Genomic DNA, 14,738 nt, shown 5'->3' with positions numbered 1-14,738 from the left:
ATAAAAATCAAACACAGCAAAGAAAAACTTATAAAACATCTTAACATTTTTACAATAAGTTTACAATTACAACTTATTCTTGGTGTTTCTGGAATGCTTGTAGGCAGTATCACAGTAATTTAAAACTGTCGAACATTATTTCTCAAATGATGATTTTATTTTATTTTATTTATTTTTTTGCACGGTGCTGAGGATTGAACGCTGGGCCTTATACCTGCTAGGCAAGTCCTCTACTGCTGAGCTACATCCTTAACCCAAAGGATAAGATATGAATGAAGCAATTGTAGAATCTCAAGATAGAATGAGTCTATACTTTGGCCTCACATTTGAAAAAGTTGCTAGAAAAAAAATGGTCAAATTTTATGTGTATTTTTAATAACCTGGTAACGGAGCAAAATAATTGAAGTCATTACATCATGTTTATTTTATTTTAATTAGAACAATGGAACAAAATCATTGTTCAAATTATAAAATATCTCTTGCAGAGCAGTAATTATTTACTAGGTAACACACATCAACTTATGGATTCAAGAATCCAGTGATCTCATGTAATTTCCAAGTATGAGGTGGCACTGTAAACATATACAGACATCTTTTTTACTTACAAGTTGTCAAACATTTAGAAAACCTGGGAAAATACACAGAATATGTGAATACCCATCACCTAGATTCAACAGTTCAAGAAATCTTGCTGCATAACATTGTACCATAATCGTATTGGCCAAAACTTGAAACAACTCCCTAGTATCACCGATTACCCAGTTTATGTTCAAATTCCCCCATTTGTCTTGGAAATGTTTTTATAACTGCCTTCTCTCAGATATTGCCAACAATCATTCATTAAATTTGATTATATTGTCTCTTATAATCAATCCCAACCTTAGCTCTGCCCAACCATTTTTTTACATTGTCTTTTTAAAAAACCAGGCCACTGGTCACTCCTGTAATCCCAGCAGCTCTGGAGGCTGAGCAGGAAGATCAAAGTTTTCAAAGTCAGCCTCAGCAACTTAGTGAGGCCATAAAAAGTCTGGGGATGTGGCTCAGTGGCTCAGCACCCCTGGGTTCAATCCCTGGTACCTAAGTAAATAAACAAACAAACCAGACCAGTTATCTTGTAGAATATCTCACATTTTGAATTTGTGTAATTGTTACTTTATGGCTTCATGTGACTTATTCCTCTATCCAGTGAGTTCTCTGTAGACTAGAACTTTGGACTAAAGACTTGATTATATTCAGATTAAAGGTTTGGGTAGTAATTTTTTTTTTCTTTTTTTTTTTTTTTTTTGTGGTGGTGCTGAGGATTGAACCCAGGGCCTTTCGCATGTGAGGCAAGCACTCTATCAACTGAGCTATATCCCCACCCTCGGTAATAATTCTTCATAGGTGATGTGGTATACCTCACATTTCATCAGGAAACATTTTATTGTCCCATAATTGGTGAGGCTGTTTGATTGCTGAGTTGAGGGGGTGACAGGCAGATCTCTCCTCTGTACAGTAATCTCTCCTTTTTGTCAACAGCAATCTATGGGTGTGATAATTGGCATGATGTGACTCTCCAGTTCCCCATCCTCTCTTCTCATAATGGTTTTATCACCTATGATAACTTCCCTGAATCAACAATCAGATTAGGCTTTCAAAGTGCTGGTTTTGTAATTCTATTGCTTCTTCTACATTTATTAGCTGGCACTCATCTGAAAAGAAAGAGTTTCTTTTTTCAATCAATGGAACTATAGTTCTTTCTGAAATGACAGGATAGATGCTTGTTTCCCTTATGTACCAATTTTCTGTGTTAGGAATTAGAATACCATATCTAGTGATGACAGAAAAGGGTTATTATTATCTGTTTGTTTTATTCTCATTCAGTTATTAGTAGGGACTCATGAATTTTTAAATAAGCAATGTATTTACATCTATTCTAGTAATCCCCCCCCCCCCAGGATTCTACTAGTATTTGAACACAGCTTTATTTCCTGAACCTGCTTTATATTTTCCTTGTTGCAGACCTAGAGTCTCCAAGAAACTGTATTTCTAGTCAGTGAGAAATGGTATTTAGAAACCACAATCTGTGCATGAAGACGTTCATTGGTACTGAGGTGAGGTATCATTAGGTTCTTTTGTTTTCTAGAACTAGGAGACATGTATTTAGAAATAATTAGTTAAAATGGACATTTCTGATTCAAATTTAATATTAGTGTTTTCATTCAGCTGCTTTAAATTCCTTTTTACACACTTGGGGCTGGGATTGTGGCTCAGTGGTAGAGCACATGTGTGAGGCACTGTATTTAATTCTTAGCACCGCATGTAACTGAATGAATAAAATAAAGGTCCATTAATGTTAAAAAATAAATATATATATATATTTTAAAAAAATTTTAAATTCCTTTTTACACTAAAAGTCTTAGTTCCCAGTCAGAATAATGTAATTACTGACTTGCTTTATCCTATAATATATACAATATGGTTTCAAATAATCATACAATATAACTTAACAATAAAACTACTAAATGAGGTTCAGGGTTTTGGTAGTTCTTTTTGTCCTTAAGATATTTTCCACTAAGAACACACAGTATTGTCTTCTAATTAGTTGAAATAATTCTTTTTTTCAGTAGTTTCCATTTGTTTCAAATTTTAGGGATTTTAGCTTAATTTGTATAAAATTCACAAAACATTTATGTCTCAAAAGTAAAATATTCACTTTTATCCCTGTTAAATCAAACCCATTCTCCCACCTCTATTCTCTCTTCCCCCATTTTTATGAATTTTTGATTTATTTTTCTAGTGTAGCTTTGTGTAAATATATATTCTCTGTCTTACCCCAAAGTAGCACATAGTAGTCTTTTTTTTTTTTTTTGCATTGTGTATTTTCCATTATATCCTAGAGACTTCTCCAAATCAGTTTGAAGAGATCCTCCTCATTCTTTTTTAACAACTTTGCCTCACTCCATTGTGTGGACATATTTCCATTCTTTTGCTACTATAAATAATGGTGTACCATTTTCAGAAAGCAGATTACAGTATAATAAAGATACATACGTTTAGCATGTCCTTACACATATTAAAGCACATTTTAAAAGGAAAATGTTACTTGTATTGATTTGTTTTTAATTAAATGCTAACACTCTTCTGAACACTTGGTTTCCATGGAACAATCTAGGAAACAACAGGTGTGCTCCCCTCTTCTCCTTGTACTGGGGATTGAACCCAAGGGTGCTTTACCACTGAGCTACGTCCCTAGCTCTTTCTCATTTTATTTTGATACTGAGTCTTTCTAAATTGCCCAGGCTGGCCTTGAACTTGCAAACCTCTTGCCTCAACCTCCCGAGTAGCTGTAGTTACAGGTGTGCTCCACCACACTTGGTCAGGTGTGGTTCTTAGCGAGTGTGCCAACTGCTTGATTTGAGAAATGTAAGGTTGTTGCATGACTGCTTGGTGCAGTAGATATGCTCAATAAATGAAAGATAATAGGAATAATAAAAGCAATATGTTAATGATAGCAGAATTGTTTTCAATTTATTTTTCTTTATTTGGACATGTCATCAAAGCATTTAAGATTAGAGTGACTGAGTTATTCTTTAGTCAGTCAGTTCCTTAAACACTGCAGAACTTCCCTGTTCCAGGCGTGAACTTGTACCTGGAGCAGATACATATGCTGAAGGTCAGAGATAAGGAATAAAGGCATTCGGGAGACCAATCAGGTACCAGGAGTGGTGGAGAAAGACTAGGGAAGAGGCAGCAGGAAGTTTTGGTTCAGGGACACAAAAAAACGTCAAGGAGCCCTCTCCTTGAGAGGCTAGGCTTACTCCAATCGGAGCCTCCACGTGCAATAGACTCAAACCACAAGATGGAGCCAAATCACAAACCTTTGGTAGCAATTTTCTAAACCATGATGAGAAGAGAGGAAGGGAATCTGTTCCTCTCTATATATGTATGATCACTTCCACAGAAGGCTTTCCAGGAGGTTAAAGAGAGAGGGAAGCCTGAGAAGAGGGACCCTATGCAAGAAAAAGTATCTGTCTACAAGGAGACAGTAACATAAGAGATAGGAACCAGAAGCCGGTGGTTTATTTAGCAAAATTGGTCAGGGAAGCCTCTTGGAGTTGGTGCCCTAGGAGTGTGAATGGAAGACCAATTGGAGGCATTCATGTTAAGGCCTTGGGCAGGAGGAATTCAGGGGGAAAATAATGCACATAAAGCTCAAGAAGAAGAGTGCAGAGCCAGCTCATATAGAGTCTTGCTAGTATGGGAGTTATTTTTTATTTTTGGTACTAGGGATTGAACCCAGGTGCATTTTACCACTAAGTTACATCCTGGTTCATTTTATTTATTTATTTTTCATTTTGAGATAGAGTCTTCCTAAATTGCTGAAGCTGGCCTTGAACTTGTGATCCTCCTGCCTCAGTCTCTCAAATTGCTGGGATTACAGGCGTGCTCCACTGTGCTTGGCAGTATGGGATTTAGATTTTATTCTGAACAAGGGAAATGACACAAATGATACAGGTGAGGGAAGTGAAATTTTATTCAGTGATATCAGAACCTTTTCATTTTTCAAACTTGCCCCATTCCCGTTTGTCTATTCCTGCAGAAGCTTCAAAAGAAGTTAGTTTCTGAAAGAGAACAAAATCTCATATACATTTCCTAGCAATGCTAATGTCTGCCCCATGTTCACAAGCTAGTATCCATTTGCTTCTGAGCAGTGATGGTGCAAGGGAAAGAATATGGGCTCAGACAGACCTTCCCAGCCATGCTCCAGCTGTCGGACCTTGGGCAAGTTAAGTCATTTGAATCCCAGTTTCCTCCTCCATAAAGTGGGGATAACTGTACTTAACTTGCAAATTAATTATAAGGAAGAAAAGAAATAATGCACGTGTCAGAACAATGCTTTTCTTTTATCTTGTATTTAGGTTTGGGATACAAGATAATAGCAGATGTCACCTCTAAGATGCTCACTCTTCTGGCTTTGAATTTCCCAAAACTTGACACATGCTTGATATCTGTCAGGTGTCCCAGACATTATATCAGAAGACAGGGGATGAATAGCTTGGAAGACAGTAAGGCTAGAAAGAGAGAGGAGGTCCCTCTAAACTGAGGGACCTAAAAGTCCTAAAGAGCCCTGGGTCCTAAAAGAGCCCTGCTCCCTTGCAGCCACCAAGGCAGATAGGGAAACCTCTGAGGGAGAAGGAAAGAATCTGTGTGATACATCTTTTCAGGCACTGGGAATCACCCCTCACCAAAGATTCCCCTGGTACAGAAGCAGCTACACTGCAACTCAGAAAGAACCATGCATATTAAGGTCAAAGCACAAGTGTGGTCCTCTCTCTGCCTGGAGGAACCAGTCTAGACAGAGGCAGGAAGACAGGGAGTTCCTCTAAGGCCTCAGCAATGTGTCAGGACACAGACCCTTTGATGAACCATGAGAAAGAGAAGCCCCCCAAATAACTGAGGTCAAATTTAAAACTAGACTTATGGCAGAAGTGGGGAGCAGGTTTTGAGCCAGATTTAAAATTATGTAAAAGAAATTTACTTCAAACCCACTACACATGAAAATCATTTACCGCAAGACCTGGCACATTGTATGCGTGCAGTAAGTGGTAGCCAATGTTATTAAAACCAGCTGCAAGGCAGTGGGAGCAGGCTGGACTGGATGCAAATAAAACTGAATTAAATAGACTATGTCAGGTGTTGGAAATATAAGACACAGACCTCCCATGTCCTTGAGGAGCAGTTAGTGTTAAAGGCAGACACACACAAATTAGTTGTGACACATAGCAGAATGTGCCAAATACCACAGTAAGAAAATGGGCCAAATATTGGGGTTGGGATTGGGAAAGCTTCACAAACAGTGATGTTTAATTGGGTCTGGGGAAGGATAGGTACAATCTTGATTGGTTAGTAAGGCAGGTCTGGCACAGAAAATAGTCTGTGCAAAGGCAGGAAGGAACCGATATCAATGGAAAGTGTTGTGTGACTTAATCATTGACTGTTTTCAGGGGAGCTATTAGAAATCAGATTAAAATGGCACACTGAGAACAGTTTCAGGAAGATCTTCACACTATAGGTAATGGGGCACCTGTAGGAATTTAAAACAGGAGGGCTCTCTGCTTCCTGGCTGTCATGAATCAATCATCTTTTCTCCACCACACCTTCCACCATGATGGTCTGCCTCATCTTAGGCCCAGAACCATGGAGTTGGCTGACCATGGACCGAACCTCTAAAACCAGATTCTCAATGCAGAAAGAAGAAAACAGGGGCTGGGATTGTGGCTCAGCGGTAGAGCGCTCGCCTCGCACGGGCGGGACCCGGGTTCGATTCTCAGCACCACATAAAAATAAAAGCATTGTGTCATGTCCATCCACACCTAAAAAATAAAGAAATATTAAAAAAAAAAGAAAAACACCTTCAGCTTAGGTGCCCTGGTGCTTAAGACATTTCCAGACCCAAAGGGCTTCCCAGCCTGAATACTGTTAATATTTGGGACCAGAAGAGGGGAAGATACAGAGATAGAGAAGAAGCCCATGGAATGAGGGAGGCAGAGACTGGAGTGATACAGTGACATGACAAGGAGCACCAAGGACAGCCGTAGTACCAGAAGCTAGGAAGGGGCAAGGAAGGACCCTCCCCTAGAGCCTGCAGAGGCCCTGCCCGCACCTTGGTTTTGGACTTCCAGCCTCTGGAACTGTGAGAGAATAAATTTCTGGAGTCTTCAGCTTTAAAAATAATTAACTGATTAAAAAACAGGAAGAAGAAGAAGAAGAAGAAGAAAATAAAATAAAATATCCTGGGAGCTTTCAGAGAGGCAAGCAAAACAACAGATACATAAAGAGTTTCAGGACTCTGAATATCCTTTGGCTTGTCAACACCAACGCTGGAAACTAAGACACCGTGCAGGAATGCCTTGGAAGTTCTGATGGAAATAGTTCCAACCTTGAATTTTATACATATGAGCTATTGGTTCAAGTGTGAAAGTAAAATAAATACAATTTCTGACATGCAAAGCATGAAGCTTGCCTCATGTACACTTTTTCTCAGGAAGCTAAAAAAGGATGTGTCACACTAAAATAAAAACCACCAAAAAGCAATCACTAAGTACAAGAAACAGAAAAGCCAGCACAGAGGGTAGGTAGACACTGTCAAGAATGGTGAAGGACAAACCAGGCCAATGGCAACTAATGACCACTAGTTGAGGTTGTTGTTCTCTTTTGGGGCAGGGTGAGGGGGTGTTGGATACTGAGGATTGAACCACTGAGCCACATCCCCAGCCATCGTTTGTTTGTTTGTTTGTTCTTTAGACATGATTTAATTAAGTTGCTTGAGGCCTTGCTGAGTTTCTGAAGCTGGCCTCAAACTTGCCATCCTCCTGCCTTAACCTCCAGAGTGAGTGGGATTACGGGCATGTGCCACTCTGCCTGGCAATTGTCGAGTTCTTGGAGATAAAAACACTCAGGGTCACTCCAGGGGAACTAGGCTACAAGAAATAACCACACAAGAGACAGAGATACTTTTTTCTTTGGGGGTCCTATGATGGCTCCTCTGACCTTAAGGGTCCGCAGAAAGAGATCGAACGAGCATGTGCTGAACCCTTTTATTGAAGAGAAGCCATTCACATGAGGCTGAGTCTAGCTTCTGATGTCTGCTGTCAGCAGGTTGACTGACATCTAGGAAGCCCACACCCAAAGGCAGAGCAAGAGAAGGGGACACACCAAGGGCATTTCCATGGAACATTCTATCCCAAACAGGGCAAAGGGGTAATATCACAAAGGAACAGGTGAGCGCACTCAACCCATGGGGCTGCAGGAAGGCACGCCTGTGCATGAAGACACATTCTGCTACTTCGTGGATCGGGCAATCAATGTCCAGGTCACTACGAAAGTGACCGACAGAGCCTCTTCCGATCAAGGGAAGGAGAATGCCAGTCATTCAGTGAGACCGCCTCCCACAGGTAATTAGTTGAGACTGGATCAGAAAGAAGGTTCTGAACATTGTATCTGATCATAAAATTGACAGGATGCCTAATGTGTCTGTGTTGTGAGGAAATTTGTCATTCATTAATGATAGGTACAGCTAGCACTAAGCAAAGAGAAAATCGGACAAGTATGAGCTCCAGGGAAAACAAAAAGCCACCTAGAGAAAGAAGAGCTGGCATAGTTTACCCTGCAATTTGCCTTACATGGTCATAGTAATATAAATAATGAACACTGACCTAGCCAAAATTACAATATAACTCTATTAAAGGGAGGGGATATGAGAAGGGGGCATGGGTGGTCTTTGAAGATTAAAAAAAAAGTCGGGCTGGGGTTGTGGCCTCGCATGCGTGGGGCACTGGGTTCAAGCCTCAGCACCACATAAATAAATAAAATAAAGGTATTGTGTTCATCTACAACTAAAGTAATTATATTAAAAAACCCATATGTTCCCCTTCCATAGTGAAAAGAAATAAAACCTAATGCTGAAAAATCAAGATTTAGCAACTAAACATTTTATTTAGCGATAGGACTCAATACCAACTGCATCAATCCATTTCTCATTACTATAATGAAATGCCTGAGGCTAGCTACTTTAAAGGTTTTTTTAGCTTGTAGTTCTGGAGGTTCTAGGGCATGGCACTAGCACCAACGGGGCACTTGATGAAGGCCTGAAGGCTACCACAATGGCAGGGGTGCCTGGGAGCAGGAGAGGTCACATGGCCAGACAGGAAGCCAGAGAGCTGTTTGGGAGTCAGGCTCCCTCTTTAGTAACAACTCCTTCTCACAGAACTAACTAGGGGTCCCAGGAGGACTGCTTTAATCCTTCTGAGGAGAGTCCCCAGTGGCCTAAGGACCTCCCACTAGGCCCCACCTCTTAAAGGTCCCCCTGCCTCAACATCACCACACTCAAGACTGAAATCCCAACAACATGAACCTCGGCTGAAAAACCACCCTCAGCCACAGCGCCAACAGAATCTGTTCAAACAGTGGAAAGCTGTTGCCTTTGAGGATGAGGAGGGAGGAGAGGGGACTGAAGGCTGATTTTTGTAGCAAGTCTGTAGAACTCCTTGACTCTTAAACTATGCACAGAATATAACTGTTAAAAATTAAAATTGAAGACGTTTGGAAGAGGAATCTGGGGGCAGCCCAGGCAGAACACTCAGAGGACCCTGGGTGGAGCTGGGTTATGGAACAGAGAGGAGAGTCAACTTCTCATTAGATGGGACAGATGACATATTTAATATCTGTAGGAGGGAACCCCTGTGAAGAGGGGGAGATTGACTATATGGAAGAGAAGGTAAGTGTTAAACATCTATTCTCAGAGACTGAAGAGAGTCAACTCATGAACGAGAACATTTTTTTTTAAATAAAGGACTATTTACCTTGAAACTAGAAGGGGAAAAATGTGACCATAAGACACTTAATTTAAAAAAAAAAATATATGGTGCTGGGGATTGAACCCAGGAGAGAGTTCTACCACTGAGCTACATATCCCACCCCACCCTTTATTTATTTAGAGATGGAGTCTCATTAAATTGCTATTCTTGAATTTGTAATCCTCCTGCCTCAGATTCCCAAATAGCTGTAATTATAGGTGTGGGCCACTACACCCCAATAAATAACATACAACCCTTTTTTTGATACTGGGGATTGAACCCGGGGGCACTTTACCACTGAGCTATATCTCCAGCCCTTTTAATTTTCTATTTTGAGACAGGGTCTTGCTAAGTAACTGAGGGTCTTGCTAAATTGCCAAGGCAGGCCTTGAACTTGCAATCCTCTTGCCTCAGCCTCCCAAGTCACTAGGATTACAGGTGTGCACCACTGTATCCTCAAAAACTTTGAACTGTTTCTAGAAATTTTGAATGGTTCAAAGTGTTCTGGGTAATATGTGCATAGTGAAAAAAAAATCATACACCTTTGATCAAAAGACATTTTAATGACTTTATTAAGCCTTAGGATAGTCGAGAGAACAACTCTCCAAAGATGCATGAACTTCCCAAGCAAAAGACCAGCAGAGATCGGGAAATGCTGGGAGAGACGTCTGGTGTCTCTGACAACCAGCCAGTTCTTTCTCTGAGGACGACCTGTTATCTCTGAGGTGGGGGCTCAGCAGGCACATTTGTACTGTGGGATCTTGTCCCCTGCTCTAAATCCACTGGACTGGGTGTACATCTACCCCAAGTTTGGCCGGTCATTTACTTTTCTAAGAATTTGCAATTGTGACTGGGAGACACAGTCTGTGTGGGTGGTGACAGCTGAGGTGACAAACCCAAGTGTGAAAGTGTGAATGTGTCAGCTGAAGGGACAGTCAGTCCACACAGAGAGAGAGAGGAATGTGACTTAAGTGCAGACCATGTGGCTCAGTGAGAGTGTAAGATGGGCTGCTCCAGGTTCTGCTGGCTTTTCGGTTCTGAGTTCTGTTCCCATGAGTCCTGGTAAACCCACCCTTGGGTTCTGTGCACCACCCCTGTGTCTCTAATTGCATGTGATCATTTTAAGAGGGCTTTTGTTACTGGCAAACAAAATCCTTGACTAAGACAATCTTTGCCCACCAGGGTCTTCTGGTTCATGATTTCTCCCAAAATTATTCTCTTTTAAGAAGCCCATCATATCCTCATCAGCGCTTGGTTTCTTTGTTTTCTAGGACCAAATACTCATAGTTCAAACCCCCATCTTGCCTCTTGGACTTGTATCTTGATCAAATATGGTACCCCAACAGACCTAGGTTCTCCAGATAGCTTTCCTGGCCCAACTCAGACCTCAGGATCCCCCTCCAGTGACTCCTAGTAACACCAGACTGTCAGGGTGTCCCATGTACCGCCTACAGCCTAGGTCCAGGAAGGCTGCATGAGAATCATCTGTAGAATGTTAAATTAGAGTCCCTGTCACTGCTCCTCCATCCCTGAGACGCTAATCCAGTAGGTCTGGGTGACACCTGTACTTTTTAAAGATTCTTAAGTGCATTCTAGTTTGAAAACCACTAATCGTGACACTTAATTGGTACTGGACACAAACTACCTTGTAGGGTTATTTATCTCTTTGTTTTTCTAATTTTGTGCACTGTTAAATGAAATCTCCTGGGCACATGTTTAGGAAGCGCTCAGATGGATCTCTTCCCCTCTTACTAAATAAGTTCTGTCCCCTGCCAAATATGACTGACTCCACTGAGAAAAGTGGCCATCGAATCTTTTTCTTTTTAGTTGTAGATGGGCACAATACCTGTATTTCATTTATTTTCATGTGGTGCTGAGGATTGAACCCAGTGCCTCACCTGTGCTAGGCAAGCGCTCTGCCACTGAGCCACAACCCCGACTCTCTAAGTTTTGCATGCTTCTTTGTCATGCCTGAGGCTATAGGGAATGTAGAAAAAGGACATGACGTCGTAGACCATAGTTGCACACCATGGTCTCTTCACACAGAGGACGGCCAGACAGGTAGAAGCCCCAGGAACCTTTCCTCTCCCAGTGCCCTTCAGGACTGACGTTTTTGAGGGCCTTGCAATGCACAGGATACTCTGTATCCCTCTCAGGGAAATCTGAATTCAGGAGGCGAATTTCATGAAGTCCTTGTGGAATGCCCCAAGGGAGCAAGACACAGCTGGACCAGACAGAATGACTATCCCCAATATGTCCTCACTCAGACTCACTCTTCAGGTCCCAGTGTCCCTCAAACCCTGGGAGTACTGGCCAAGATCTGGTAAAAAGAATAAGGGCAAACACCACTGAAGAATTTGGTGCTGCTAGTCAGAGCTTTGGGCAGAGCAAGGTATGTGTTTGTGTTGGAGTAGGAAGGGGAGCTGGCTGTGCCCCACAGGTGTAAGTGCTGAGGTCAGAAAGGAGGGGACCTCAGGGACAGAGGTTGATGCCATTTAGGGGACATGCTTCGTAGGCTGTGGCGCTAAGGATACAAAAGCTGTCAGAAATCTGCAAGGAATCCATACGTTGTCTCCCACAGTCTGTCTCAGAAGGGTTGTTACCTAAAGTAGCAAACACCACGTGACCAAGGCTGTTCAAGCTCACCATTCTAGGATCCTCTATTTGGGTGCCCACCTCCCCCAAACTCCACTCCCTCACTGCCCTTCTGCTATTCTTGTCCACTCTTGTCTCTAACACCCTTTCCTCCCAACAGAGACCTCACTCTCCACCTCTATCCCATAACTGCCCTGCCCCCACCCCCAGACTTCAGACGTTTCTGCACCTGGGGGCACTGGACATGCATGTCCCTGTGATGATGAGGATGGTGCCCATGAGGAAGCCCATCAGGCCAATGGCCAGGCCCATGGCACAAATCAGGGTCTCTGTGGTGTCTGGTGGTGGGACAGGCACCTGGGGCTCTGGGAGAGAAAGGAAGGGTCAGGGGGCACAGCAGGGGGATTCTGTCATGAAGGAAACACAGGCCTGAGCAGGGGGCTGGAGGGGAGCTCCGTACCCCAGTGCGTGAGGAGCGGCTCCTGCAGGCCCCAGTGCTCCACCTTGCAGTCGTAGAAGTCATCTGCTGAGGGCACAAAGGTCAGGTAAGAGAACTTGCGGAACAAGTGGTCGGGCTGGGCATAGAAGCTGGTCTGGGCCGCTCCCTCGGTGATGGTCTGACCGTTGCGCAGCCAGGTGACGTTGATCACAGGAGGGAAGATGTTGTCCACGATGCAGATGAGGATGTTGGGCTCACCCAGCTCCACTCGAGACTTGGGGAGGACAGTCACCCTTGGAGGCACTAGGAGGAACGAATCCCTGAATCTCAGAGGTTCATCCCTTACAATGGGGCCTTGTTAGGACTAGGATAAGGGACACTTCATCCTACTTAGACACCTGCAGGCAGGGGGCGCTCGGGGATGGTAACCAGTGGAGCAGAGGGGAGAAGAACAGGGGGAGAGGAGGCTGGGGACGGGGAGGAGGCTGGGGACAGGGAGGGGGCTGACTGAGAGGTCTGAGAAGACCTAGAGCTTCTAGGGAAAGAAGGGGACTGACTGGTTGAGAGAACTTGTGCCAGAGGGAGGGAGGCCAGGGAATGGGAAAAAGCTTCTCTGGGCCCCTCCTGCTTGGCTGGATTGGGGGAGGGGGGCAGGTACCGCTGGTGGCTCTGGTGCGGTTGGAGCGTTCCACCAGGATATCCAGATGGGCTCTGATTATGGCGATGCTGGCCAGTCCGTTCTGTGGGTCAAAGTGCGTGAAATCGCCAAACTCAGGCAGTCGCCATGCAACCTCCCCATTCTTCAGGTCCACAGAGAACAGTTGGTCTCCATCAAATTCATGGGTAAACTGGCCCGAGGCACCATAAGACTGGAAGAAGGCTGGTCCATAGGAGCCCATGTGGTCAGCTGTATTGGGTAAGGGCAGGGCCAGGAGAAAGGAGAAAAGGTGTCAGCCTCATCCATGATATGTAATGTGTGGAGTCTCAGCCTGAGCCCCATCCTGGGTCAAGTGTGGGGACAGAGTTCTGTTCTGACAGTGAGCTGGCCCTGGGGGAGTGGAAGGGCTGCAGAAGGACAGAAGAAAGAGAGGATGCTCATGCCCTGCACACCACGGGTACATTCTGGCAGAGCAGCCTAGGAAGAGGTGAAGCTGCCTAAGATGGTGCTTAGATTTTCTCAAGTTAAAAGTCTCAGCCATAGTCATTTGCTCTGGTTATGCCGTCAGGTCCTGTGTGTGAGTGTGTGAGACGGTGAGTTGGGGTGGAAATGATTAAGGACAGGAGCATAAATGGGGCTCTCACTACAGAGGTGTAGTGTAGATGGGGTTGGGGGGAAATGGGCACTGACTGGCAGGAGCAAGAATTACACAGAGACCAGGGGGATCCATAAAGGCAGCCCCAGACATTGCAAAGAGCACTGGACAGGAGCTCAAGGTTCATGTCCCAACTCTGCCATCTCAGAGAAGAAAGGCTGAACACATCTTGTCCTATAACTAAGTGCATAGTTTCCTGGAAATTAGGGGACGGGTCTTAATTGGTAAGGTTCCTTTAGAACTCTGCAGTTATTTGTTGAGCACTGAAGGAACACTGTGTGCCCAGCACAAAGCCAGGCCAAGGAAATAAAAAAGACAAGCCAGCTGTGGACGTGCACACCGAGAGCGCACGTCTAGACACTGTGAGTGTTAAATGCTGCAATGCAGCTGGACTGGAGTGGACACACTCCAAGTCAGGAAGTGGTAGAGAAGCCAGGGTGCTGGACAGCAGGGGGGTGGAGCTTAGGGTCTCAGAAAGGAGGAAGGAATGGGGAGGAATCTGAATGAGAGAAAAGCCATAGAGGTAGGAGGAACTTGGGGTGGAGGATCGGGGATTTCTAAGTGGAAGAAGTGGCCCACAAACCAGAGAGTGACAGGAACATGCATCCTCTATGCTGTATCCCTAAATCTCTTCTGTTCCCCTGGGGCCCTCAGCACTCACCCTTGATGGCCCCTGATTTATGGGGACAGAGGAGGGTCATCAGGGTGTGCAGTCCCAGGACCAGCCCAGCACGGAGGGCCATTGCCCTCTGGGGTTTTGACCAAGTAAGCCGAGGTCTGTGGGAAATACAGGAATGAGATGGAGGCGAAGAAGAAGAGGAGTCTTAGTTAGCGGGAGACCCTTGCTATCTGCAGCCAATCAGAGCTGTTACCTGAGGTAATGTAGCTGTTGCTGGGTAAAGAAGTGAAAAGCCGGGGAGAGAAGGTAGAGGAAGTCACTGGGCCCCTGGGCCCGAGGCTGGTCCACAGGGGAGTTGAGAGGAAGTTGTTGCTTTGGAGGACGAAAGGCCTTGATCCACTACCTCCCCCAAGGAAGAATGTGTAATGGCTTCA

At 44.1% G+C, this 14,738-nt stretch overlaps 1 protein-coding gene across 2 annotated transcripts; it reads right to left on the bottom strand.

Annotated features, from left to right (window-relative positions):
• Positions 1-9,892: 9,892 nt before the first annotated feature.
• LOC114099359 (HLA class II histocompatibility antigen, DO alpha chain) lies at positions 9,893-14,507 on the bottom strand. Of its 2 annotated transcripts, XM_027943661.2 has the most exons (6): positions 14,347-14,507; positions 13,031-13,279; positions 12,556-12,675; positions 12,394-12,456; positions 12,163-12,298; positions 9,893-11,941 (listed from the first exon to the last, which is right to left on the bottom strand). In XM_027943661.2, exons 1-6 carry the CDS (start codon positions 14,426-14,428, stop codon positions 11,938-11,940), a joined length of 654 nt encoding a protein of 217 aa, XP_027799462.1. In that variant the 5' UTR covers positions 14,429-14,507; the 3' UTR covers positions 9,893-11,937. The 2 variants fall into 2 exon arrangements, with proteins under 2 accessions (XP_027799462.1, XP_027799461.1); XM_027943660.2 differs by having other exon boundaries at positions 12,394-12,675.
• Between the last annotated feature and the right edge of the window lie 231 nt (positions 14,508-14,738).

Source organism: Marmota flaviventris, chromosome 6 (genome assembly GCF_047511675.1).
Source record: "Marmota flaviventris isolate mMarFla1 chromosome 6, mMarFla1.hap1, whole genome shotgun sequence".
Lineage (NCBI taxonomy): Eukaryota > Metazoa > Chordata > Mammalia > Rodentia > Sciuridae > Marmota > Marmota flaviventris.
Note: the sequence above shows the minus strand (reverse complement) of the source record. Positions and strands in the feature narration are given on the sequence as shown.

Excerpts from the sequence above, each read along its gene's own strand:
- LOC114099359 (XM_027943660.2), bottom strand. The coding sequence starts at position 14,428 with ATGGCCCTCCGTGCTGGGCTGGTCCTGGGACTGCACACCCTGATGACC. Across the intron at positions 13,280-14,346 it reads TAAATCAGGGGCCATCAAGG|CTGACCACATGGGCTCCTAT; the intron begins GTGAGTGCTGAG and ends TACCCAATACAG. Across the intron at positions 12,299-12,393 it reads GCCGCTCCTCACGCACTGGG|AGCCCCAGGTGCCTGTCCCA; the intron begins GTACGGAGCTCC and ends TTTCTCTCCCAG.